This window comes from Tympanuchus pallidicinctus, unplaced genomic scaffold, assembly GCF_026119805.1.
Source record: "Tympanuchus pallidicinctus isolate F22 unplaced genomic scaffold, pur_lepc_1.0 scaffold8, whole genome shotgun sequence".
Lineage (NCBI taxonomy): Eukaryota > Metazoa > Chordata > Aves > Galliformes > Phasianidae > Tympanuchus > Tympanuchus pallidicinctus.
Genome location: NW_026294802.1, coordinates 50,322,618 through 50,350,496, shown reverse-complemented (window position 1 = coordinate 50,350,496; position 27,879 = coordinate 50,322,618). Strand labels below are relative to the sequence as shown.

The 27,879-nt window shown below is 39.2% G+C and overlaps 1 protein-coding gene across 4 annotated transcripts in view; it reads left to right on the top strand.

Annotated features, from left to right (window-relative positions):
* The window catches only part of CDK5RAP2 (CDK5 regulatory subunit associated protein 2), a 72,609-nt gene that overhangs the window by 21,490 nt on the left and 23,240 nt on the right, over positions 1-27,879 (top strand). For 3 of the 4 annotated variants that reach the window (XM_052667416.1, XM_052667413.1, XM_052667414.1), the window contains exons 13-24: positions 2-172; positions 1,007-1,180; positions 7,325-7,422; positions 10,049-10,179; positions 11,723-11,838; positions 13,326-13,454; positions 17,208-17,303; positions 17,699-17,746; positions 18,351-18,541; positions 20,530-20,989; positions 24,279-24,546; positions 25,995-26,105. In XM_052667416.1, coding sequence (XP_052523376.1) covers positions 2-172; positions 1,007-1,180; positions 7,325-7,422; positions 10,049-10,179; positions 11,723-11,838; positions 13,326-13,454; positions 17,208-17,303; positions 17,699-17,746; positions 18,351-18,541; positions 20,530-20,989; positions 24,279-24,546; positions 25,995-26,105 — 1,993 coding nt within the window. The remainder of the gene's footprint in view (position 1; positions 173-1,006; positions 1,181-7,324; positions 7,423-10,048; positions 10,180-11,722; positions 11,839-13,325; positions 13,455-17,207; positions 17,304-17,698; positions 17,747-18,350; positions 18,542-20,529; positions 20,990-24,278; positions 24,547-25,994; positions 26,106-27,879) is intronic. The other variant, XM_052667415.1, reaches the window with a different exon arrangement.

Genomic DNA, 27,879 nt, shown 5'->3' with positions numbered 1-27,879 from the left:
GGATCTCAGGAATCAAGTAGAGAAATTACACGGTGAAATGGCTGAGAAAGAAAAAGCTGTTGAACATCATTACAATATTCTTTTGAGCGAAAGCAATCAGAAGTTGCAGAGCCAAGAGCTACTTATCAAGCAACTAACAGACAACGTCAGTCAAAAGGATCTTTGGCTTCAGGTGGGCAGACCTGAGTCGAAATGAAAAATGTGAAGTTATCATTTGGCTTTGTATGAGGAATGATTACAAAGTCCCATTTGTGTTTGGATTTGCTGTTGATTTTGATGATAATCCTTCACTTCTTATAATACTGTATTTGCAGAATGGACATATAATTATGAGGATCTGTGCCATTAAATAGATTTCTTACTAGGGTTACATTAAATGTTTGGACAGAGGGGGGGAAAGAGCTTTTCTAATATTGATGCAGAATTTTCACTGCTGTGATAAGATACTTAAAAGCTTTGCAGGGCCTATGATTTACAATTTGTGCAGAGACCAGAGAAAGTAGGAGTTGAGGAATAGGTATAGATAGTGAAACATTTTCTCTCTCTTTTTTGGGAGTGAGGGGGAGCAAAGAGCCGACTCCAAGCAAAGTATGTGAGGTAGTAGCTGCCTGGGTGTTTAAGGTCTTGCTCAAAGCTGTTATAGCTGGAGGTATGATCCTGAGCAGTACTGATGGCACTCAACCAGCACTGTGACAACCGGTAATTGAGGTTGCTCTGCACCAAAGTGCATGCATAAATACTGCTGAGTTTTCAGATTTAATCAGCCTTTTTTCTTTTTTCTTTTAAATTTTTGTTAGTATTTGAAGGATTGAATAGCTGGCTGAAGCTTTTGTTTCTTTTTCTTTTCTTATTTCTGTTTTGCTGTGTTGAGCTTCTCTTTTGTAAGATCTATAAAGAACGTACTGGATCATCCTTGGTTATTTCCTCAGTTTTGTTTCTGTGTATATTTTACAGTATAAAACCAGAGTGAGTTTTGCCAAAACGTCTCATTGTTTTCTTTTGTTAGAAATCTGATGAAACAATTAAAGAAAAGGAAGCAGAATTGCAAGAGCTGCTGAATAAGTACAAGAACCTTCTAAGAGACAATCAAGAACTTGAGCTGAAAAATGAGGGCTTGGTAAAGGAAAAATATGCTGCACAGTCTGAACAGTCAGTCATCAGGATAGTCAGAGAGTTAGAGGTGAGTTTCACAGAACTGTGATCATTTGCAGCTAAATACTTTGACATGAAATTAATGATCATTTTCCCTTTGTCTTCATGCTTGTGGATTTGTGTGTGTTGTAATTCATCCATGTAGCAAGGGGCAGCTTTTCTTTCAGACCAGTGCCATTTCGATCTGTAATGAGATGATAACAGTGACTTTATTAGTAGTCGAGTTATTATTTTTAGATTGCTTGAAATGTTTTGCAAGCCTATGACTGTGATGCTCTTGATTTGGTATTAAAAGTGTACATAGAATTGTGCACTGATGAACTTGTAAACTTGACTCTTGAAAAGTGCATAAAATAATTTGTCTGCCTACCATACACGTGTAGAGTTTTGTGGTCATTAGGGTATGGATACTTCTGTGAATGAGGTAGTATCTCTGCTACTGAAGAGCAATGCAAAGGAGAGTTTGTACCCTCCTAGTAGGAAAGGGGAAGGATTAAACGTATCTAATGAACATAAAAGAGAAGGGACCTTGAGTATAAGAAATCAGAATACAGGTACAGTTACATTTTCCCCCTCTATTTTGGCACTAGCCAAAAGGAAAGATTAAGAACTGACAAGAGATTTTTTGAATCACTTGCTGACTCCATCAGTGCATTGTTTCTTGTTGTGTCCAGATTAGTGGAGAAAGAAGTTTCTTTTAGAGATACGTTCTGTTTTTTGTATCACTTGCAATGTAGTCTGTTAAGATCTCCAAAAGGATTATGCAAAGCAGCAAGATCCAGACTGACGCTTCCTTGTGGTGGAGAAAGCTATTTCATTTAATAATAAATTGGTCACTAATGACACTTTATTGAGGATATTTAAAATTAAAAGAGCCAATGGCAAAGGAAACATGAGTACTACGTGTACTGTCACATTCTGAGAACACTAGTGAATGGAATGTTTAATATGTTAGGGACCAGATTGTTAAATAAGGTAGGTGCAAACACAGTCTGAGACATGAGTTATTTGACAAGCACAGAGATAAGGAGCTGAAGCACTGTTGGCCAGGATACCAACAGAGAGTGTAACAAACAATGAATGAATATGCATACAGGGAAATTGAGGTCTGTGAAAGGCTGTGTAAAAGTTTTAGCTCTGTAAAACAAACTGCAGTGTGTGCATGTACCTTCTGTAATGAAGGGACCTAGTCGTGATGGAAAATCATATAGAATTAATACAAATCCAACAGTGATTTGCTTTTGGGCACCCCACTTCAGATACAGGTGTACAACCAGGAAAGAGAACAGTGGCAAGTGAAGCCATGCATGGTAATGACCCAATACCCACCTGCTAATCACAACCTATTCTGTATTGCTGGTTCACTTAGTGATTGTGAACAATACCTAATCACAACCCTTTGTCCTCTCTGCTCAACCTCCGTGTAAGATATCACCTCTAAGAACCCCTTTTGGCATATTAATCATAAGTTTTTGGACACAGATTATCTGGAGCTCTGCTCTCATTGGCTGCTTTGGACTCTTTGATGACTTTGCAGCGCTGCACCAACGCTCAGCAAATGCACAGTGGGATCCTCCCCACCAGAGAGAACAGAAACCGAGCTGTTCTGGCCTCACTGATCTCTGAAGTTGAAGAAACGGAATTGAGAGATGCAGAACTTTCTCTCTTTCATCATACCTTTTTACTTTATTTTAATGTAATGATAAATTTTAAAGCAACCAACATCCAAAGCTCTGCTGGGTGCCTTGGCCAGGCCGGGGAAGATAAATGACAGTTTCCAATTAAAGTTTGGATTCTTGAGCCACTGTTATGGGCTGGAGAGAGCAGGGGAGGGAGGGAGTGTGCGAGAGCACTGCTGATGAGGTTAGTCATGCAACTGCTGACTCTGGTATCTATGAAGTCTAGGAATTAAGTATTTTTTACAGCAAGGAATTTAGAAGTGCAATGGACTCCTGCAATTTTGAAAACTGTAGATGATTTTGTGCTTAATGCTGCTCTCACTCCCAATACTCCTTTACTTGCAAAGCTTTTTTTGTTGGACAATTTGTTAGGCAAATACATTTCTAACAGATTTGTAGACCTTTGCAGTTCATTCCAATACTGAGAAAAGCAGGAAAAAGCAGGAAAATTGAGAACAGTGGCTCTTGCTCAATCCTGTATGTATGTTTCTGGGTTCTGTTGTGTTACACATATAACCTTGCATACAGCAGTAGGGAGTCACAGTGATGTGAATTTTAATTCTAAATTGGTTTCTCTGACTGTCCAAAAGAATCCTTGGATTTGCTGTGATATCTCTCCATAATGTCTGTTTCTGAGAAGGGAAGCTTATGTGCCACTCGAGGGGTGGAGTGGGAAATGAGAGCAGCTGAAACCTGATGTTTCTGCAAACAACACGGTGCTTTTTAATTCCTGTACAATCAGCACATTATTTGACTTCAGTTATAATTACTGCAGTATTTTGGGAGTTAATGCTGTGCAGCCAGGGAATTGAAGAATACTGTGTGTGCAGTTGTGATGTCTGATTTCCTGCAGTTGGTGAAGTTGTAGTCAAAGCATGAAGTCATTGATGTAGCCAGTGCTGCAGTTGCTGGGTGCTGAGAACCAGAATTGGTGCAGCTCTATGGATGTGTTTTAACTGGTAAACCGATGCAGTGCTGTTGCCAAGTCATCAGGGAGATGGAAAGTGTTGTAGCTGATTTTTTTAATACAAGTGTCTATTAAACAGTTATCAGTGCTTTGTAGTTGTTGTTTTCAGCCTCTTTCAATTGCTGTTGTGAATGCATGAACTGGGAAGCAATTCAGCTTCTGGTCTGATGAAATTGGCTCACAGCTGAAATCAGCCATCGTTTTTTTTGTCACTATGCTTGTGTTCACGCACTGCAGCCGTGATGCTTTTCACTGTTACACTGATTGTGGCTTCCTGCTGGGGTGGGATCTGTGTATTGCAGCATTTCCATATTAGCAGCAGTTTCATCTTAGCAGAGTTAGCCTGATGAGGTGATATTTGCAGATGTTTATAGTCCAGTAATCTCGCCATATGTATCATCAGGAGGGGCCATGAGTTCCTCAGAGCCATCAGCTTTTTGACATTTTCTGTGGTTGAGATGGCATCTTCTAAAAGTCAGCAGCAGTCTTTAGCTTCAGTAATTTCCATCTTCAGGTCTGTGACTCACTGGCCTGTAACGATTTTGATCTTATTAGTGATTGTTTCATTTGCAGTAGTCCATACGTCCTGTTCTCTGCAAGGTTATAAGAAATGATCAAATCCTGGTGCTGATGGCTGCCTGGCTGGGTCAATGCTGGGCTGTAGGTTGTGGCCTCATCTCTGTCGTTCATTCCCTGACCTTCACAGATTTTAAAGTGATCCCAATGAGGCCACCAAATATTCCTGTGACGTTGCCAGTAGGTTACTTACTGCAGAGGTACAAACCTTTTTCCTTTCTTTGCTTACAATTGCAGAAACCTTTTAATGAAAATAAGTGATGTTTTCCACCGCTGCTGCTTAGCAATAGTATTTCAGATTTAAATATAGACTTTAATGTATTAGATTGCCTGCTTTCACGGGAATATAAATCTTCCACTGCAATATGGTCCTGGATGTCTTGCAGCTATCTCTTCTAACACATTTTCCCTCACACCATGTGTCAAGAGGTTTAATGTTTCATTAACTCCCACAGCATTATGGTCTGTGTAAGTTACGGAGCTGCCGTATGTTTTGTGTACCTTTGGGGAGTTGATTGGAATAATTCACTCCTATGCTTTATTTAGAAGTGACAGTAATAATGTGCCCCAAAAAAATGCTCGTGCTGTATCTTCTCATCCTTATTATTCAGGGAAGAATCTGAGTAATCAAGAACGTTTCTTCATGATTTTGCTAACCTTTACCTAGCTAATTGAATTTAGACTTTGTAATAATTTGCCTATAATCTGTGACATTTGGAGTTTAGAAACAGCCCTTGTTAATGGAGGAAAAAAAACATTGGGAGGTTTTCGTGGGGTTGCTCAGATTTTGGTGCAAATGTTGAACTGAATTAACTCATGAATTCAGAAAAAAAGGGTAAGAAAAGAGGCAAGGTCTGTGTAGCACTGATTTGCTAAGCAGCAGTCACAGCCCCTGAACAACTGGTAACAGCCGTTATCTAATGTGCCTGTCCTAAACTCTTCAGAGTGACATTACTCAGAAAGACCTTCTAATTAGGATACAGTTCTGTAGTATTTTCAGTAATAATTACAAGGCTTGTATCAGACATATGGAAGAGTTCACTAGAACTTTTAACAGGCTGTTAACCAACTAAATTAAGTCAAAAGATTTATCTCTTCCCCTTCCTTTTGTGTCATTGATCAGTGCTGTTGTCAGCGATGAATGCTGTTCCAAACTGAATTGCAATCAGAGTACTTCATGCTTAATGCCTATGCTTATAAGGCTGGGATTCCTGCACGTTGCTAAGAGTCCTTAACTCAGGCTGTGAGATTCATTTTTTGACACTTTTTAAAAGGTATTTTTTATGAATGGACTCTGGATCACCCATCTCAGCCCGTTTGCCTTTGTGTTCCTCAGCCAGCAGAAGTCATTGCTGTGTGCTGCTTCTCTGCTCGCCCTGACAGTAAGCTTGACATGAAGCTCAGTATTTTGCTGTTCAAATAGTATTGAACGTACAAACAGCACGAGAACCTTGAAACGTGTGTTAGGGCACCGTGAGGGATGGTGCTGGTGGAGCGTGATGAACACAAGGACAAGGTCACTTCTTCAAAGAGCCCGCGGGGTTAAGTGGCACGAGCTGCTCTTTCAGCACTGAGATCTGTTATGCAGATTACTCAATGGAAATAATTTGATCAAAACTTGATTACATTTGCAAAATATTATTTAATGTGTTTGCTAGCACGCTGTGAAGTACGAGCATAAATAATTAAAAGTAAACAACAGTTGTCCTTGCTTTTGTGCTGTTTACTTTGCAGAATATGAGTTCTTCAAATTAACAGTCTCTGCATCGTTAGCGTGAATTAAAGAGATTCTACTGTAGCTGAATTTTTGTTGCAGTTTCCTGGCTTAGGAACTGCAATTGAAGTAATAACAGCTGCTTGAAACTCCTGGGTGTAGATTTCTTCCCTGTTAATGATGTGTTCACTAATGATTTAGTATCTCATGAGAGTTTAGTTTCCAGACTTGAGGTTGTAATGTGGAGAAAATAGAATTACCTTTCATTCCCGTCCTCTGGAGTTATCTTGTCATGCTGGAGCCATGCACATCCCCCTTGGCTGTGGCACCTTTTTTGTTTGTGCTTTCAATTTTCGAGTGGAAGGAAAAGTGAGAGAAGCATCGTGGCCTTTTCTTCTCAAACAGAGACAGAAGATACTGTGCCTGACATTAATACATTTACATTTCCTTTGGATATCCCAGTTATTTTCTCTTCCGAGCCAGCTGACATCTTAGGTATTTTTATGTAATAAGAGCAAGCAAATACTCCTTTAAATAGCTGCATTTTTTTGCTTCCTGCTGAAAAAGTGGCTGAGTGGTTGTTGGATTGAAAAAAGTCTTCGGAACTTAACAGTGGATGCTTACTGAGAAAGTAGCACAGGAGTCTGGATTTATTCTTGTAATAATATACCTTCTGTGAGCAAGGCTGCAGGCAAACAATTTTTTTTGTATGAGTAAAGAAAGCAGCTTGGAGTGACCCAGCTTGAGTGTTCAGACTCGACGAGCACGAGGCTGGCATGTACATCCTGTATTTGTTGGCTCAATGCAGACCTTTTTATTCAGAAATGGAACAGAATTTGCAGAAAACCCGGCCCCAAAGAAAGCCACTTTTATCCAGGAAATGGAGAGGACTGTTAGGACAGTGTTCTAAAATGGGCACTTGGTCTTTGGGCTTCTACTCGCCTTTGCCTTTTCTTCCCTATGATAACAACTTGCTGGGTTGTTCCTGGGTTGAGCCGCTGTTTGGATCCATAGCTCACTTATGATAGGTAAATAGCAAACCACTATTCACCTCCTGTAATAACAGCAGATTTACGTGTCAGAAATCATTTCCAGATTCACACGACATTTTTGAGGTGGGCACTCCTGTCTTCTGAGTTGCTCTCTTCACCTTCTCTCCTTTTCATGGCTGCACGAAGTTGTAGACGTGCGGACATAAAAAGTGCATCCAAAGGTAACTGTTTTTTCTTAATTTAGGAAAAAAAAGAATCTGAATATGAAAAGCTGATCCTTGCTTTAAAAAAGGAACAAAATATTTATTCTACACTGGTGCAGACCTTTAAGGAATCAGATAGGTAAGTAATTTTTCTGTTTTGATGGTCAATCTAAACTCAAAGAAAGTTAGAAGATGTGAATAAAGGTGCAGCTTAACTGGGTAGGCAGTATTTTGTGCAGGCTAATTGTTACAGGTGATAAACTTGCTGTTGTAGGCTTCTTAAAAAAGAAATGTTTCTGTAAAGAAGGGGATGTTATTTCAGTGAGCTGAATCTTTCTGGAGATATTTCTCTTTGGATTAGATTTCCATTTGCATACAAAGAAAGCAGATAGGTTTTCAGAGGAGGTTCTTGTCCTGTGTTGGAATATAGGGGAAAAATCAAATCCCTGTCAACTGTGCTGCGCTGGATGATTTACCATAGTCTGCTCCTTCTCAAATAATAATATAAAGCTTACTTTAAGAGTGGCACAGTGAACATTTTGATGAGAATTAAGCAGGTAAGGTTTTGGAGATGTTTAAACAAAATAGAATAAGTGAAATTTTCATAACATTCTTTCAACATCAAGCATTCAGAAGCATTCTAAACGGCAGGAGGTAGTGCTTTTCAACCTTTTAATATCAAAGAGCACAGCATTTTAGAAAGAAATCTCTAACCTACTTTGTATTCTGCTATTGCTTGGCATTGAGGAAGAGATGTTCTGATGAAATGAGGAATATTCTTAGCCTTTGGGTAAAAGAAATAATGTTTAATAAAATGTACTTCTGCTGTTATAATTACAAATATCTTAATTAGGTACTGGGGACGTTTAGGAGATGGCTCCTCCCTCGTACTGCCTGAATGCAGTGGCTCATACCTGCAGCTTTTTGGGAATGCCTGTTTGTGTTTTGCGGTCAGCACGTAGGAGCTGTAGTTTGGAAAGCAGCAAGTGAGTAGCACTGAGGTAGATGAGATCTAGAATTTGAATGAGGCACATTAATAGTAATGTCATCCTGTGCTTGGCCATAGCTCAGAAGCTGTTTTAGAGAATGGAATCTTTCTCATTAGAAATAGTGATAGAAGGCAGACTATGGAGGTTATTTCTTATCTCCAGGAGAAGATCAATGGCTTTTGTGGCAATCACCAAATGAAGGAGGGAGCCCATTTGGTTCAGTATTTCACACAAAGTGCCCTGCTGTTGAAACAGTCTGTGGGTGAGGTGGTTGTGTCAACACTGTGTAGTGATGGCAGCAACAAAGAAACAGATCTGCTGCTATCTTTTCTTAGAATATCTTTCAAATGGGGAAAATTATAACAGTAGCTGACTGTGCAACTTGAATGGGGATTTTTCAAAATAAGATACTGATGTCAGTACCATGGCATTCCTTGTCTCTCCAAGCAGAGAATCGATGCTTATTCTGATAAAACCTTTAGCTCATGAGGAGGAGAGAATGTGCTTACTTAGCTTCTACTAATGTCTTGCTTTGCTTTCCTTCTTAATTTTTGCTGAGCATTTAAGAGAGTTTTCTCTTCAAAGAATATTCCCGAGCCAGGGAGCGTTAGTTAAAGGAGTGGGTTCATGTGCAAGAAATACTGACAACAGCACACTTGTCAGAAGACAGACCGAGAGTCTTTTCATATATGCTGCCTTTTAATTAATGTGTTTCTGCAAGATGCTGTTATCCTCATGCAAGTATGATGCACTGTTTGCTCCTGTGTAGCCTCCTGTAAGGCAGATTTGAATTTTGTTTTGAAGGATTCCTGAATTCTTAGGCATTTCAATATTGTGGGTTGGAAATTCTACGGCAGCATAATTTATCGTAAAGTCCTGAGGTTTGGAGTGAATTTAATGACAAAATAAATAATACAGTGAGCTCGGTAGCACATTTTTTATTAAATGCTGTTTATTTCATACTGTTACAATTTCAGTTTTTAGTGTAGTTAAGTCTTTTTCTGGACTGATTGTAGCTGTCTTGTCGGTGCTGGTGAAGGGTGATGGGGATGATCTAGCAAGGGACAGCTGGATGTGCTGACATGGAGAGAAGCAGGGGGCAGTGACTGATGCTAAAGTAAGCACTTCGGTGACTATGCTGGGAAAAAAAAAAGCTGCTTAAGGAATTAATTCATGTTGACAAATTGTCATTTTTAAGTTTTGAAATTTATACCCAGTTGAGATAATTGGCACCATTTAAACTTGAAAGGTCTTTTTGCAGACTGCTGGCTGATGGAAGAAATAAAATAGTTGGGTTGTGCCTGAATCATATTTTCAATGAAACATGGTTTATATTTTTTTAACACTTATTTTTTCAGGGGAGCATTGGATTGTACAGTACAGCCCTGTAGCAGGGGAACAGAGTTTCCATAGTCACCATATGGAATAGACTAAGATTGGTTGTTTTGGTTTTCCTTCAAGCAAACAAACACCCTCACGTTTGCCCAATACAGTGTATCTGTACTGCTTAAGCTGATTTAAAAGTAGCAACAGTTCAAAACAGCAAGAAGAGGATGTGGATGTAAAGGTTTGATACCTCCTTTCTGTATAGGGATTAGTTAACTCTTACGCATCAAAACGATGTAACCGTGTGATGAAAACCAGTGCTGGCTGTGTGAAATGGGGTCTTTGTGGAAGCCTGGAGGTGTAAAAGATGCTGCCTTGCCTAACTGAGGGCTTTTAATCAAAATCTTAAATGTTTTTGTTTAATTTCTGGTTTTCTTCTTTTTTCCTTAGTTTGAATAGCTTGCAGACAGAATTAAACAAGATCTTCATGTTACGGAAACAACTCGAAGATGACATTCTAGCCACTCGGAATCTCCAGAAGGTCTTAGAAGATCAGGTTAAGAATGCTAAAAACAGGCAAGGTCTGTATGCACGTGCAGCCCTTCCCTTTTCTTAATCTTCTTGCACAAAAGAAAACTGGTTTTATTGCACTCAGTTTGCTGTGATGGAGGAGAACCGTTTGAAATTAGATAAAGGTGTAAGAAAGACTTCAGCCTTCTGTACTAAAAATTATTTGGGGGATTTGTAACAGAATATCTTTGAGCAATCAGAACTCATAAAGAGTTGTATAAAGGGACAGCTTTTCTCTTTCCCTGCAGCAAATGTTGGTAATTCTGTGGCAATTCTGCTGCAGCGATCATTTCAAGCTGCCTACAATTTTGTACCCATAGAATTTCCTGTTTTCTGCAGAAATCAGATTCCTGGCTCTGTGGCCATGGGATCACTTTCTGTCCCTGGAACTTTGTAATTGGATGATACTTTGCTAAAGAGCTTATGTCTCAGGAAATTGGTAAACTCCTCCTAAGGCAAGAAGCACTTCCAGAGAAGAAAAACAGCCAGTAGTTTTATTCTTTTGTAGTTTATTCAGAAATATTAGAGCTTTTAAATACAGTTTGGTTTTACTTCTTTGAAGATGGTTTAAGTTTACACTTAACTGTAGAAAAGAATGATGGATATTAAAAGTTCACTGCATGTGCAGAGAGATCTATTTTGTTCTTAGGAGATACATTAAAGAACAACAAAGCCTGTTCACTTGGCCTTTCAACTTAGAGTTTCCATTTTGGCATCATTCTCTTCTCCACTTTGATAAGTGACCAAAGGTGAGCTTCTGCTTTGTCACAGTTTTTCAGCCTCCAGAGTAAAGAGGTGATGAACAGCCAGGAGAAGCCCAGAGGAGCTGTGGGTACTCCTGGTCCAGTTGTCAGAAGCAGTGGGGCTGTAGCTGAAGCTGTGAGGGAAGAAGCCTGAAATTTTGTGATCATTTGTGAATCATCGGATCCTCGCAGCTTCCATAGGATCAGTGTCAGAGTTGGGAATAGAATTTGGATGTCTCCTCTTTGTCACAATTCAGAGATGCTTTCTCGCTGTCTAACGAGATAATATTAAAGAACTGTCATCTTTGCTGTAAATGAACAGGTGTTTATTGAAGCATAACAAACCAGTCATGTGGTTGTAGAGGCAATTCCATTTGTTTTCAGTTCCTTTGGCCCCAAAGCAGAATGAATTCTGTGACCTTGTCCAACCAGGCTCTTCACCTCGAGACTTCTAACTCTTACAAATACAGCTAGAATAACTGCTCATGCCTTGCTTATCCTTCCTAAAAAATGTTTCTAAATATAATGCTAAATATGCAGATTATAATGTGGAATTGCATCCACAACTCATGCTGATAACCACAGAAAATACAGCATGTCTAGTTGTCAGAGGCACAAAGAAATGTAAGGACAAAATTGGTTCAATTGAACATAAAGCTTATTTTGGGGAATGAAACAGTTTTAACAGACCTCCCCCAGACTTCCTGGTAGGCTCTTATTTGAAAAGTCCTCTCTTTGCATCTTGTGCTTTCTTTTCCTGCAAACAAATGAGAGTTTCTGAAATAATTCCTGTTGTTGGTTATTTTGACAGATGAAACGCTATCTTTCTGTGGAGATCAAACATCTTATATGAGTATTTGCTTAGGAGAGCAAGATAATTTAAACCTACAGATAGACCATCTGTCTCTTGAAGAACTTAAGAAAAAGGTATTGATCTGTTTTAATATTTACTGCTTTTAATGACTTAATTCTGATTCATTTGTAGTTTGTGCGTCTCTCATTTGAAGAAGCATTTTATTTAGGTATGACTTGCTAGTTCTGAAAGGATTTGATGTTCTTATCTGTGTGGTTTGTGATCTACCCTTTATGAGCAGTTTCTACTTGTTACACAACATGAGCTTGAGAGTCAACTGCAAGGTAGGTGAGCTGCTGCAAAGCTTTTCAAATAGTCAGCTGGGTTCAGGTTTCAAACTCAATGCCCTATTTTAGTGATCATGAAGTATGCCGACTCCAAAGAAAAGTTTTTGTATTAAGTATCCTACAATGCACATCTCACCTGCCTTTATTAATCATGAATATGGTAGTGGTGTCTGTAATTTATTCTGTATAGCACACTCCATCACGGGCTTCACAATTTTTTTGACAAATATGGAATGTTAAAAAGGAACCCTGAGGTAGGTTAATATTATCTTCATTCTACATAAGTAGAATTGAAATTCAAAGAAATTAAATTTGCAGACAGTTGTCAAGCAATAGATTAGTATTGGAGTTCAGAAAACTGTTCTAACTCATCATCCTGTGCGTTGATCTCTGAGCAGTGCACCAATTTATGATAAGGAACTGTGCTGAATGCAATTGTTTGAGATTGAACATAAGTGAGGCTTTCCATTTCTCATGGGCAGCTGAATTGTAGGCAAGTGTTCAAAATGTGGGGGTGGGTTATGGGAAGGAAAGAATCTTGCCTTACACTGAGCAGGTGTAAGTAAAAAAGCCCCAGACTGTCTATCAGTCCCATTCTGAGGAACACTGCCTTTATCCCTGAACATATTCCCTCTGGCAAATTCAGGGACAGCATTAGCAAAAGATGTTGATTAACCATTTCTTGCCTGAAGAAAAGGTTCTATGACTGCATACCGATCTGCTTTTCGCAAATACACTAATTGCTCTAATAAAAACATTTCACCACCTTCTGCAAGTGCTGCCTTCTTGATATAGCTACGCAACTCTGTGTCCCTGATGTCTGTTCAAGAGCCTTGACTGTTCACTCTGATGCAGATTTCATATCTGTGAAATAACTCAGTGGTAGTGTCTTATAGGGTGTTTGAGGTACAAGAACAGATTGCTTCAGAGTGTTACTATTTCTATGTAGTGCTGGCTTCCCTTGCATCAAAAGGGAATCAAAAATCTTCATAAATCAGCCTGTTGTTGTGAGGTGCTCTCTGAGTTTCTTTCTGATGCTGAATACTGAAGTTTGGTGCTTCATCTTAGCTGGAAACTAGAGTCTTCCAAGTTGAGGTTTCTTGAACACCAACTTATGTTTTCCTTATGTAGGGAGATTGCCTTATGAGCAGTTACGAGAGCTCAGACATTCTAACTTTACAGTTTAGATTTACATAGAGATTTATATATTATAATTTGCTTTCGTACTAGCATGGTTGCTATCAGTTTTGCTTGTTCTTCCTTTGGTTGTTTAGGTTACTGATCTTCTCTTGGTGGTTAAGGACCTGCAGTTAATTAATCAAGAACTTAAGATGAAACAGCTTGGATTCTTCACAACAGATTCTCAAGGGAAGGAAGCAGTGAAGATATTAAACCAGAGTGAGGTAGGTTTTCAGTGTTAAAGCAGTGAATCTGAGTCTCACCTCTAATGTACTTTGTGGAATGGTTTACATAAGTGAGAATGACCATAAAACCTGGGGACTTGAGATCGTTAATTCCTTATAGGAACTTAAATTAATGATGGAAGTAAATTTAAGAGGTTAACACAAGATCTCACAATCTCAATTCAGCAAGTGTTCAGAGATGTTTTTAGTAGATTTTAAAGAAACGACATGTATGTTAAAACATTTATTGGGTCTGCCATCTGTTGGTTTCCTCATTTAGAAGAGGAAGAAAGAGTTAATTTTGCTTTACAAGTAAGCAACGTCCTGTCGTGATTGTATCAGTCCAGGGCACAAATTCCTTTGGTGTCATCAGAAATCACAAAATATTCTTGGCTTTTCAGTTTCAAGACATGCTTTTGTTACCTTTACTTGAAATATATTTTAATCGCAAATATGCTTAAATTACAGAACAGCCTTTAGGAGCGTGGTGAATTGTATTCAAATAATACATTTTCAGGTTGTTGTAATGGTTCTGCACTGAAAAGCTTGTGGGCAACCCGTTTCAGAGTGCTTGTGCTTTCTGTGGGTGTCTCCCCTGGTCGTTTGCCGTGCCGTCCTGCAGAGGGTGCTGCACCCCCACTGATGCCATGGCTCAGACCGAAGGAATTGGTGTCGTTATCATGACAGGATATCGTGACCGTGCGTTTGTCTCGGCATGGGTGGAACGTGTGAGGCTGCTTAGGAAGCTGCCTACGTGAAAATAGATGTGGAATGGCAAAGAGTGAAGAAGCCTGTAAAATAAAAACCCCCAAAATTCTTGTAGCAGACATAGGAATGTAAAATTTGGTAACATCTGATTGCGTGTCAGTATGATGACAGTGCTGTAGAGCTCAGAAGTTAGAGGAGCTGTGATTAAATGCTTTTAGCTTAAAAGGGACTATTTCATCAGCCTTGGCAATAAAGGGCTATCTCGTTTCCAGGCTAGGGATTGTGACAACGGTGTATTTTGCATGTTAATAACAGTTGTCAGAGAGACCATGTTCTATTTCTTGTGTGTATTTTGGGCAAGGATTTGTTGGCAGGTAGTGCTGAGATGATGCTAAACAGGAATTGGGACAGGAACAGAAGCATGCACCCTTCTCAGGTTCTTAAAATGAACCCATCTTTCTTTTCTTTCCGAAAGCCAGAGCACAGATCAGATAAATGTGCATCCTGGGGTCTCTGCAGGGCATCTCCCAGGGGCCTGGCAGCCTCCGGTGCTCCATTTCTTGGCCTTGTGTTTGGAAGGGAGTGAGGAGAGCAGAAAAAGGTTGTTTGTGTGCTGTCCTCTGAACATCTGCTTTCTCTGAGACAAGCAGCCTCAGTGATTTCAGCCTTCAGGGCTCCGGGGATCTTTACAAACCAAGCATATCAGTGGTTCATTTAGGAAAAGGTTTTCAGTCCCCAAGGAAGTACTTTAAACAGGCTGCTTATTTTTAGCAGACTTTTTTTTCTGTCCTTAAGCCACTTATTTGCTTCTAATATTTTGTTGAGCATTAGATTATGTTCCTTGGAGCACAGAAAGCTTCCTTTCAGCATCTCAGACGTAGAACCAGGCTTAAACTGCAGCGATTCCTTGTTATGGTGTGCTGCAACCTGTTGGTGTGACATAAGAGTTCTGTTCTGAACAGCACCACTTATTTAGTCCAATACTGGCCTGGGAAACTCGTATGCAAGGAAATATTGAGCCAGTAGAGGTAGTTGCATTAGGAGGATAAGTTGCATATGCTAATAAGTTGAATTTTAATACACAAATGTGTAGATTCAGGTTATCAAACCCTACATGGAAAAATGAAATTTAGTCATATTTAGCAAATATGGTTGGGCTTTTGATTTTCTATGACTGCAATGAAAAGCTGTCTTTTTAAATGCATGTTGTTGCTGTCTATCACAGCTCTGCCTATCTTGCTCTGATTTTCAGATTGCCTTTACTTTGTGTTGTCCTGGAAAACTAAGTTTTAAGTGAAAATACCAAGATAATTGAAGCGTGACTTAGAAGTTAATTTTGAATATGGATTTCTAATAGTAAAAGGCAAATATATTAATAGACTGCACCATCCAGTTACTTAAAACCATTAGAGCTGATTATAGTGCTAGAGATCGGAAGATTAAAAAAGAAAGCTTTTCTCATTTATTTCCCATATACATTTATGTGCACCTTTTGTGCTCAATTAAAAATAAAAACAACGAACCCACGCATGTGTTCAATTCCCAGTGTTCATAGGAAGCAAAAATAACACTCCCTGCAGAATCCTGTTTGTCTGCACTTGGATGGACGTGCTGAGAGCTGAGACTTTACAGCACGTGATACCAGGGAAGCAGGTTTTTCTTTTCATGTCCCAAGTTTCAGCTCCACACTTTGTATCCATCAAAACTATAAATATCACATCTCAACCACTAGGCTCCAGTTTCTTTCCTTTCAATTTGTCATCTCAGTCTCTGTACCTATAGTTTACTCTTAGTTTACTGCTTTTTCTGTGAGCGTGCTCAGGATTCTGCTTCCTCTTGTCTCAAGTTAATTTTTCTGTAGCTCCACACGACTGTTAAACACAGCAGTGCTATGTTATTGGCAGAGTGCTTTAAGGGTAAAAAATGGAATCTAGTGCAAGTCTGAATCTGCTGTACCAATGCTATATCCTGCCTGTGGTTTAGACATCCTAGGCACAGCATCGTTGGTATTTACCATCACTCATGTTCCCTATTTTTAATGATGTTCTAGCAGGAAAGGTCTGAAATAACCATCTTTTTCTATTAGACTGAAAAAAGATGCTATAAACAAAATGATATAAATGTCCGGTCTGGTTGAAATTTTAGCTCAGATTTCTTTAAATGGAGCTGTTTGGATGCTGTCTGCAGTGATTCAGAGGCTCTGTGCTGTGCTTCTCCTCTGGTGCTCTGCTGCTCATTCTTCCCAGCTGGGTAGGGTTGGAGCTGCTCTCTGGCTCAGGTTTGCTACAGTTTGGGAACCTTTGTTCCAAAGTGTTGCTAAAATACTAAATTTTGCCAAATTCATACCACAGTGCAGGCAAGAACTCCCCCAGAAAGCACCAGTTTTACTCTGTGAGCTACAGGAATGTAGCCAGGGATGTAAATGGATTATTTTCACTCTTCTGCATTACTAAGTACTTAGTTATATATCAGCAAAAAAAGCAAAAGAGACCAAAGCTTGCTTATGCTGTACAGCTCCAAGGGCCTCATCATAGGTAAATTCAATACCATTTGCTGCAAACTGGCAAATTCAGGCTAGACAAAGCAGATGTAACTGTTGTAACTCTTTCTAGAAAGCTGCATGTGCTTTCTTTGACCAGTGTCTGTTTCATGGGCGCTGGAGAAAAGCCCTAATGGTGCAACAAGGAAAAGTGAATGTTGGCAGTGGGAAAATAAAATAGGCACAGTGAGAACATGACTGAAGATAGGGGACGTTTGTCTGGAGAGCCTAAAAGATGCTCACTTGTTATTGTAATATCTGAGGGGAGAGGGTTAAATAACAATGAGGTAATGTATAAAATAAGGTTTCACTGTAATATGAATAATTCCTGGTTTTTATATTAATTTTCTTTGATCTTGTTGAAGAAATCTAATTTGGTGTTTGTTACTTTGTATTGCAGGCTTTTTTTGTTTTCTTTTAAGACATGTCACTGACTTATTTATGCATGTTTCATATCACAGTATTCTTTTGTGCTACATTTTCACATCATTCCATACTTTGTGTAGTTTCTTGAAATAACGGAAGAGCAGGTGAAGCAGACTGAAGATGGTGACAATGACAGGAAGATGCAGAGCAGTCAGTTTTATGAGAGGGACAGTCAGGTAGGACTGCACTGAATGCACTGTGTTTCTCCTTAAAAAGTCTGTAGTTCAATTGATGTGAGGTTTGTCTGCTGCCATCATTGATGAGAAGTATTTGAGATCCTTCTGGGTTGGAATACTGGATGTCATGGTAACTTGCTAGAGACATTTGTGTACTTGACAAAAGCTTCTGGAATCTGCTGTACTCTGATCATTCCAAAGCATCATGGTATCTTTAAATAATTCAAGTTAAAAGGAACCTCAGAAGATCATAAAGTGTCATTTGCTGGACATTTCTAGTAGTTTGAAAATGGTGAGGTGCTAAAATAGGGCACAGAGTGACACATTTGGAGTGGTTGTGCTGAAGCACAGAGACATGCTGTTGTTTGTAATGTCTGTGTTTCTCTGTTGACTAGATATGCCTTCATGAACCCATGGATTGTCCTTCTGAGGTGGATAAGCAGGTAAATGTTGTAATGATTCTCCTGCCTCTTAAACATTTTAGTGTCTCACTAAATGGGATGCCTACCCATGAAACTGCATGACATGGACCAGGTGTATATACTCACGTAGTTGATACAAAAGACTCCCATTGAGGTAAAGGAATGCTGAATTACTGGAGAGGACCCATGTAGAAACAAAGTCTCCATGCAAGAAGCTGGCAGTTTGTAAATAGTTTAAGTTCTATCCTATCCTTGCTGCAGAGCTTGCGCCTGGTGATCTCAGGACAGAATTTGATACTGTAAAGACAAATGATTCAAAGGTAACTAGAAAGCTAGCAGGGATGTGCAGGCAGCATTCCAGAAATTTCATACCTATTCATAGATAAATACCTTCAGGGAAGTCTACTTACTACTGAACAATTGATCTGTATGAATTAATCATGTGAAATAGATGTTCATTTGTTTTTCAATTAATAACTGGTCAGTGAAATGTCTGTGGATGCTTCTTAATGTAGATAAAGGGCACTAGGAATTAGAAAACCTGATTACAAAAAGATTACAGCCCTTAATTTAATTGAGCATTGCATACCTATCTAATAAGAAAATATTTGCAATTTTTTAACAGATAACTCCATCAGACTATTCAGAGAGTTTCTGCAAAGATGGACATTATAGGAATCCAAATAAGCCTCAGCTTGAACATGATACAACTGGCAAACACTTTGGCAGAATAGGGATGAGTGAACATGAAACAGAAGAGATGAACTTGCTCACATCTTTTTTAAGAGAAAATAGAACATCTGTACTTGAATCTACGTAAGTATGAGAGAGATGCACTGCTTTTGACAGTATTTCTATTTGAGAAGAGAATAAAGTAATTTTGCTAAAGTGAATTTAGATAATGGCACTGTCTAATTTACCTGAGAGATTGGCAAGGCGCCTTCAGAGCCATTTTAGTCTATCATGCAATTAAGTAATTAGGAAATATACTATCAGTAGAAATCCTTATGAAAAAACCATTACAAGAAAAAAAAACTCCCCAAAGTTATTGATACATGGAGCTTTACTGTACAGAGGAATGTTTTCAGAGCGGGGACTAGCAGTGCTAAAGGACTCAGATGATAACACATGCTACTGCTTTCTGTTTTTATTTATTTATTTTTTTGTTTTAATGATACTAAAATAGCTGAAAACACAGGGCAGTAAATGATGGTGTGCTGAAGGGAGTGAATCCATATTGCTTAGAAGGGGTATGAGTGAGAAATTATGGACGGTAGAAATGGAGTTACAGTGACTGGAGGGTTAATTCTGATTAGACATTGCTGGTACCCTTCGTGGCCTCTGTCTTTTCTATTTGTGTGTGTGTGTTATACTACAGTGCAGTCAGTTCCCAGCTGAAATGCAGGAACTGGACAATACCAAACAAGGTGTCTAGAAAAAACACACCCTTATTAGGTTTTTTTCCTCCCGTTTTATGCTTAAACCACTTAATCTTCTGGTTGAAAACTCAATTACAGCTTTCCTGGAGATCACTCTCATTTTTCTTGCTTTGTTCTTTCCACAGTGTTATGACTGTATACAGTATTGAATGACTTTTTCTTCCTGTGCCCATCAGTGTTGTGCTTTCAGAGTAATGGCAATGACCTTCCATATACTGAGCACTCAGCAGTGCTGGTAGCAGAATTTCCTGTGGAGTTACACAAGTCAAATCCTATTCTGTGTTCAGCATGCACTGCAGCTGGCTTTACTCAAGCAGTTCTGTGTTTTTACATTGCTGATCAGAACTCTCCAAGAGCTCCAATGATCTTAGCTGTCAAAGCACCAGTCAGTGATAAATGAGGGGGTTATTACTCATAGAATATGAACACATAACATTGTTTTATTTGTTAACTTTACTTAAAAGTCTGCTAATGATTCCAACACCATCATCTTTAGCTCTCTAGTGTGTAATTTTTTCTGTATTCAGATATAAATGACCAGACTGGCTGGTGATGAGCCTGTACTTTGGGTAACTTAATTCTCACTAATGACATTAGATGCCAGACAGAGACATAAAGAGCCTAGTTAGTCTGTAGCACTTCAAATGCTAACTATATAAATACAGTTGTTTAAAATGCTAGTTTATATGTTTAGTGGCACAAACTGTTCTTTATTGGACACATGATATCATCTGTAGGATTTGAAGACTTGCTTATGCCTGAAGTGCAGCTTATTTGGCTTCAGTTTCATGTACAGTGTTGTTTTCAAAACTGTTGTCAATGGACGCTGGTGGTCTGTGAGGCAGTGCGGTGGTCTGTAGTGAGCTATTTCGGCAGGCTTTTGGCTGCTTTCTCCTTTTCCAGCTTCCATGTTACATTAGAAAAGCACAAAGGGACCCATTTAAGAAAGAGATCAACCTCTGGAGCCTCCTGTGTATTGGTGGGAGTTTTATTTTTGAAGTATTTAAATCCGAGAGTAAACTCATTTCAAAATACATTCCTGTTTCTTCTATTGCTGTTATGTAAACAATTAATTTAGTTACTAGAGGTTTACTAACTGTTCATGGATGAGGAGAGGGCTGGTAGAGCATATATGGTCATGAATAGAAGAAAAGTGTTGATGAGATAATTTGTGTTACAATTCACGCTGTGAAAATGTTTCAAAACCTCTGTTCATTAGTGAGTAATTCATTAGTGCATAAAATAAAGCCTCCCGGGAATTTCAAGTATGTCAAGATGCTGCAAAAGTGTTTCTTAGAAGGTGTTCTTGTTTGCTTAAATAAAAATCAAAATTCATGCCTTTTCCTTCCTCCTTCCTGCGTATAGCAGACAAGAACAAATGAAAACTGTAAATGAACTGTTAGATCATCTGAGCACAACTGAGCAAGAACATTCAAGTGAAGACACAGAGAAAGAGAATGAAGAAGATCTTAGGCAAATGATCATTCAACTAAGAGCTGAACTCAAACATTTCAAGCAAGCCAATAAATTCTTAAAGCAGCAAGCAGAATTAAAATCAACTTTTGATGGGAAAGAGAAGCTCCATGCAGATGCAACGCCAGAGATTAATAAGGATATTGAGTTGCTGAAAGCAGAACAGAAAGATGCAGCTACACAAACAATGACTTTAGAGGAAAATGTCATGAGACTCAAATGTGAAGACAATAAAGGAGCCTCGGAAGGGAGAACAAAATATTCAAGATTAAATGCAGAAGGAGAACTTCAGCAGGAGAACGTGTGTAAGAGCAAACAGCATGAAAGAGGCTTTTTTCCAAGAACAACTGAAGTGAGTTTAAGATTCTCTTTTTAGTACCCAGGGAGTAGATGTACAAAGAGAAAAGTACATGTCGTTTCTAATATCAGATTTTGCTTTTGTGTAATTTTTAAAATTAAAAAGAGAGATGTACACTAAATATATGTAAGGTAATTGTTCTTAATGTTCGGAGCTTTTCATCCTTCAGCATGCCTTAGAACATTAATGGAATTTCATTCCTCACTGAATCTAGGCACCAGTAAATATTACAGCTGTTGGATAGAGACATAGATTACAGCTTAGTGGCCTGATTCTGTGCTGCCTCATATCTCAGTATAGATGCTCATAAAGTGCAGAACCAGGGTGTTCTGAACCTCTGGTTTATTAAGTGTAAGTAGCAAGTGAGATCTAGAAGACTTGTGTAATATCTCAGAGCACACAGGTGAAGCACTAATGGTGGATTTCAACAAACTCAAATCTTTCTTCTGTGCTTTTATGAACATCTTACCATCATGTCTCTCTCTTAGGGATGTCTGAAAGTTTTATAAACTGGGAGGTCAGTTCTTCGTATTTGTTTGGGGAACTAAGAGCACAGAATCTGCTTTGTGCACAGACTTTGTTTGCTTGTGCCGTTAAAGTTTTCAGGCCTTTTGCAAGCAGGTACTCTGTGATCCCAAACAAAAAGGGGACAAAGTAATGTCTACTAAAGGGTTCCTGCATATTGTTTCAGTAGCGAGTGGAGAGGCTAAGGTGAGAAATCTTTGAAGGTCTTGGAAGGGAGGCAAAGAAGAATCTTGTTGTTGATTTTGTGTGCTTCTAATAGAGAATGTTGTAGCACCTGCTGCAAAGAATGTTTTCTGTGACTTTAGTGATCAAGAGGTTGCTGACAGCTGGTGATTTTTGTTCTGGCTTGTTCTCCTTGTCTTCATTTCATTAAAAGAGGGTGCTTGTAAACCTAGAGGTGTTGTCTGTACTGGTGTAAGCAACTCAGTATGGTTTGGGACGTTAAGATTTTGTCATGCATTGTTGGTTCCTGGGAAACCCTATGGAGAATTCTTAGAATTCAAAACCCATGTATGCAGCTGACAGAAACAACATCTTGTTTCACTAATCGTTTTACACGTAATCAAACTGTTTGTTTGCTGGCAGAGATTCAGTTACATTCCCAGACTTTCAAGCTTTCCGTCCTGGTTGCAATTTTTCTATCTTTTAAAAAATAAGTGGGTAGAAAAGATAATGATAACAGGAATGTTCTTAGGGCCATTGTAGGGAAGGTTTAGGTTAGATGTTAGCAGAGAATTCTTTACTCAGATGGCAGTGAGGCCGTGGCAGTGCTGCCCAGAGCAGTAGGTGCCCCATCCTTGGTGATGCCCAAGGCCAGGCTGGAGGGGGCCATGGGCAGCCTGAGCTGGGGACAGGATGCAGCAACCAGCCCACAGCTGGGAGTTGGAACTGGGTGATCTTTCAGGTCCCTTTCAACCCAACCCATTTGGTAATTCTGTGACTGTTAGTGTTTTTAGGCTGCTGGGTATTTAGTCAGCTGTGTTTGGCAGGCTGACTGTTTTGCCTCCGTCTTTTGGCTGCTCTGACCAAGTCCTTTGGAGGCACGAAGGAACTGGTCTCTCTCTTTTGGGGCTGCCTGGAGCAGCTGGCTTTAGAAACACTTGAGGAGATGAAGGCAGCTGGTAACAAATAGTTAAGTTGTGTTGGTAGGGGGAGGGCTTGGAGATCCCAGCTGGCCTATTAATGCAGATCTACTTGTGATGATTTGTGTAAAAGCACACATGGTGTCTTTGGTGTCACCTCTCAGGAACGAAGGACAGTCTTTCTGGAGGCAAATGGAGACCTGCCTGCCCCCTGTGAGAAATGCCAAGAGTTCTTTCTGCAACTCTGATCACTGTCACCTCTTTATTTCAAGTTCTTGTCTTTGTTAAATTTTAGCATGCTATTTTGATTCATCATTTGCCAGATGAGTTGCAACCTCAGCACTGGTTAAAATTCTTCCTGTTTGGTCTAATGCAATACACTGGTATATCTGAATGGCTTTTATTTCATATAGCCTGCTGAATTGAACTTAGAGTAATCTGTGCAATGTGTGTGTATATACAACAGCCCTGACACAGGTGGAAATAATTTGACACTATTAAGAGCATTTCAGTAAAGCTAGAAAAGTTCATCTCAACAGGCTTTATTTTTCAGCTTCCAAATGATATTTGTATTCACGAACGTAGAAAACGAATTGAGGATGTCATTATGAAAATGGGACTTGCTTTTTATTATTTTAAATTGTGTAAAGACTATAATTGCTAAGAAATGAATGTGGAAAGGTATTTCAGAATACATTGGGTGGTAAAAGAAATTACAGGGCCTGATGATGCTGGTGGAGCAAATGAACAGCAAAAGAATAAACTAAATCTGTTTGAACATGCTATTATTGATTTTTATTACTATTATTACACACAATTCTATAACTTCCATCAACATATAGCATGTTTTTATCCTTCTGGAGATAGTGCTATCTTATGCTCTATGGCTTAACCAAGGCTGCATTTATTTTATGTGGTGTCTTCACAAGGTGAGCAGCTGACGTGCTGTGATCTCCACTAAGAAATTGAGTTTCTCCTCCCAACTCCATTGATGGAATGTCAGTTACAGTAGGTGATGGAGTCCTGCAAGAGCGATGTATAGAGTGTGTGGGTGATAAAAGTGTTCATGTTCATCAGTAATTTCTCTCAGGCAGAGCGCATTTCTTCTGCAGCTGATGCAGAGCTCTGTTTGTTTGGTCGAAGGTTAGAAAGGGCTGGGGTGAGGTGTAGGGCCTGGAGGCAGAGGAAGAAAGGAAAATATGTTCAGGAATTTAGGAAAAATTAGAAAGATCTTCAAAACAAACAGAAAAAAAAGGTTTTGAGGGAAACAATTGCTTGGCAGTCACGTGTGGTACAAATCATTGGAGTGGGTAGTAACAGAAGTCAGTTTGAGTAATAAGCTATTTTCCTAGGACACACAAAAATTTGAGGTTGATGACCTCCTTACCAAAATCCTTTGTTTGGGTGAATTTGCTGTCTTACTTCATGGACTGGAAGCCATTCCAGTGGCTGTGGATGCATTAGCAGCACTCACTCAGAAAACTGAACCGGCGGAACAGAGTTTTTTGTTCTCACTGCATATTTGTTTTCCATGCAAGGGTGTTACAGTCTTATTTTCAAAACAATTTCATGTGACAGCTGACTGATATTGCTGGAAAATCTTTATTTTTCCTGCAATGCTTGTTTCTACTTCCCATACTTAACTGTTAACCTATTTTATTCAATGCCTTTTTCAGACTGATGCTGCTCATCTGCTGAGGAAGTCCCGGCTGCCCGTCCTGCTACGATCATCCAGGCCAGTAGGAAATTGGCCTGTGAGCTCCTCTGTGCACAGGCTGCATTCAGCACTCTGGAATCACACCGGAGCACCCTATGAAGGTCTGAAGGCATGTGAGGTTCAAACCAAGCAACTTCAACCACAAGCAAATGGAGAGCTGCTATTGCACGAGTCTGGAACTGCAGACCTGCCAGAAGAGCCTGCACAGGAGAGCACATTAGTGACAGGTGAATAAGCAATTGTATTTAAAGAGCAGACATTACAGTGCTGCTTGAAATAGTGGATTCTTTCCTTGTGGAAAGTGAAAACAGGTCACTTTTACACACATCAAATGCTGCTTAAACTTAAGATCTTATTGAGTAGTGAGTTATATGTATGTAGGTCTTGAGAAGCACTGTTGTTTTTTTTTTCTTTTAGTTGAATTTTTGCTGCTAGAATGTAAAACAGCTTTGTATGGAATAGGAAGCACATTGCATATGTGGCATGAAGTGCAGAATAAATGGCAGTTTTGCAGGGTGCCCACATGTGCACACATACATGTCAGTGTTCAGGTAATTCAACACTTTCTTGCGTGGGCTTCCAAGTCTAATGAAAACTGTAACAGAGACAGGAGAATACAAAAATACTGTATTTGTTTATGCTGTGTAAATATATTTTTCTACTATTCAACTGATCAGTCAAGTCAGCCGTGTCAGTTTCCAGCGTGGCTGGGTTAATTTAAACTCACTTGTTGACAAAGTGTCTGCATCAGCAAAGTATGACAAATTTGTAAGGCAGAGAACGATGGGTACTATATAAAGATTTGGAGTGGTAAAGGAGAAATGCATTTAGTAAGGTTAGAACTGGGTAGAGATGTAAAGGACAACTGGGGGACAGAGAAGACATAAATGTAGGAAATAAGATTAAATCAAGTTCCAAGTGAACTGCTGTCAAAAGCAGAAGATGAGAGGCTTTGCATTAAGGGTAACATTGTGGGATGGGTCAGATATGGCATGACTTAATTGTTAATGCTGAAGTTGATAGGACTGTAGCATTTAATTTTGATAGATGCAAATTCTATGGAGAATTCTGAGAGGGAAAGTGCTTTTGGACTGGTCCTGAAATGAATACTGCAGTGCTGAGATTTCCTTTCCATTCCTGTAGAGGGATTCTTTATCCTGTAGAGGGTAATGATTGTACTACAGACTAATTCTGAGACTGGATGCAATGGAAGATTGCAGAGGAGCAGCAGACACGCAGAATCACAGAATCACAGAATTGTAGGGGTTGGAAGGGACCTCCAGAGATCATAGAGTCCAACCCCCCTGCCAAAGCAGGTTCCCTATAGCAGGTCGCACCTCTCAGCCTTTCTCTGGGTTTCACATGAGACATCTGAAAATGCACTAAAAATTGATTAGCAGTTATATTACAAATGGGACTTGCAAATATTTGTTTTTATTCATTGTTAAGATGCTTTGGACATTCTTCAGTAGTTATTCTTGTAATTTAGTCAAGTGCTTTAAGAAATGGGAAACCTGTTGCATGCCACCAATAATATTTGTATCAGGTTTTCAGGAGTCGTTCCTTTCATGATTTTCCAGTTCTGACTTGTGAGATCAGGTTTGGATTTGTGGGTGTGTTTTTTTTTTTTTCCATTCACTTACTGCCTTCTGTTCCCTGCTCTGCTGCTCTCCAGGTGACTCATTCAGCAAAGCAGGCAGCACTGGGCCCCAGGTTGAATCACAGGATGCCGATACAGGGGGCAAGAAGGAATATGTGATGTACAGAAATCAGCAGAACTGTCAAGGTAGAGCATTTATAGGGGATAACAAAAAAAAAGAAACTATTTTCTGCTAAGTTTTGCAATATTGTAATTTGCTGCAGGTAGCTGTCTCCTTTGTCATTGTTTGTGAGTTCTAAATCTTGCTTACTTGGCTAGTATGGATGAATTGCTCTAAGAATCCAAGTTAAGGGTTATGTTTTCAGAAGGGTCACAGGAATTCATAATCTGGATACCAGTAAAAACAGTGACTTGTGTGCCTAACCCCGATCTCTGCTGTTAACGTCCTTGCTTCTGAACACTGTTCTGTATTAAATACATATATTTTTATATATTTATGCTTCTGCATCTACTTAAAAACTGTTGGAATGAAGCAGTCGAATGACAGAATTTTGCTTATCTGAATTATTTGAAGGCATTCAACTAGGTTGAAACCTAATGAAATCATTTAATGAAAATGTAAATAGGCTTATTACTGTGTATCAGTCATTTATGGAGGGGCTTGAATAACGAAGTTAACCTGTTGTTCACAAGATAGAGGATATAGTCAATTTTGATCACATGGCTTTTTTTATTCATAAGAGTCCTTGAAGCCTGTCAGTCTGCAAGCTCATGCTCTGTGTGCATGGACACACGTACACACATAGGGCATTTTAGTTGTTAATGGACAGTGTTTCATTAAAAGCTATAGGCCATATTCTAACCAGAAACATTTACTCCCCAAGTCAGGCTTGTAGAGTTTTGAGTTCATGTGGTACTTCAGTCCACAGCCCTTCTGCATCTCTTTCCACAGAAATAAACTTCCAAGTCAAAGGGTTGTGCCTTTCAGGTAGGGAAGGAAGAAGAGAAGCGAATGAACTTCATGTTGCATCTCTTATTCACTGTGTCTTCTTGAATTCATACCTGAATGCTTTCTGAGAAGCATTTCGGTCCTGTGATTCTTTTGCCTTTGGAATGATGTAAATGGCGTTCAGCAATCTGTGTGTTGCAGAGAATATCATCTACCCTTAATTTCAAATATGTTGATATCCCAGTAATCTAGCTTCCTTTTCTCCCCCCCCCCCCCCCCCCCCCCCCCTCTTTTTAGGTTATTTTGTTCTTATTATCTCATCCTTCTGCTTGACCTAAGACTTCACATACAGCTGTCCCCTCAAACATACTATCCTGAGTCAGATTTTGGGCATTCACATTCATTCTTCATGAAAAGGGATTTGAAAATCTTCAGACTTACTCAACATCAGTGAATGACTCCCAGAAGGGAGTTTCTAAGTAGTTAAGATCTTTTGCAGAATTAATAGAAGGGGAGACTTTAATTTATTGGTAACCAGAAAATACCATTTTCTTTGATACTTACAGCCCTCAGCACACGCAGAACTATTAACACAGAGCATATGTAGCAATATATATAACTTTTATTGCTTTGAGTCTGCGTTCATTTCATTACTTAGAGTGGCAAAGACAACCAAGAGATGTGCTGTGAATGCCAAATCAGTGCTGGTAAAACCTTTAGCAGTGAATGTTTTAATGAATTTTGTTTTGAGCACATTTTAAAAAAGATGTTATTAAAGACTCTTTTTTCAAATTTTACTGTTTTGTTAATAGTCCTTTTAAAATTCCACCAACTTTTTGCTCCAAATGGTTTTACATAGATTTTGAAGTGAGAAGAAAAAGAATATATGATTAGAAGTTTTAGAAAGACACATTTAAGGTCATGCAGTCAGCTTTTAAACCTCACTGCCTTATGTCTGAAGTTATCATCTCTTTGGCTGGAAAGAAGTGGGCATCGTCAGTGTCTCTGATT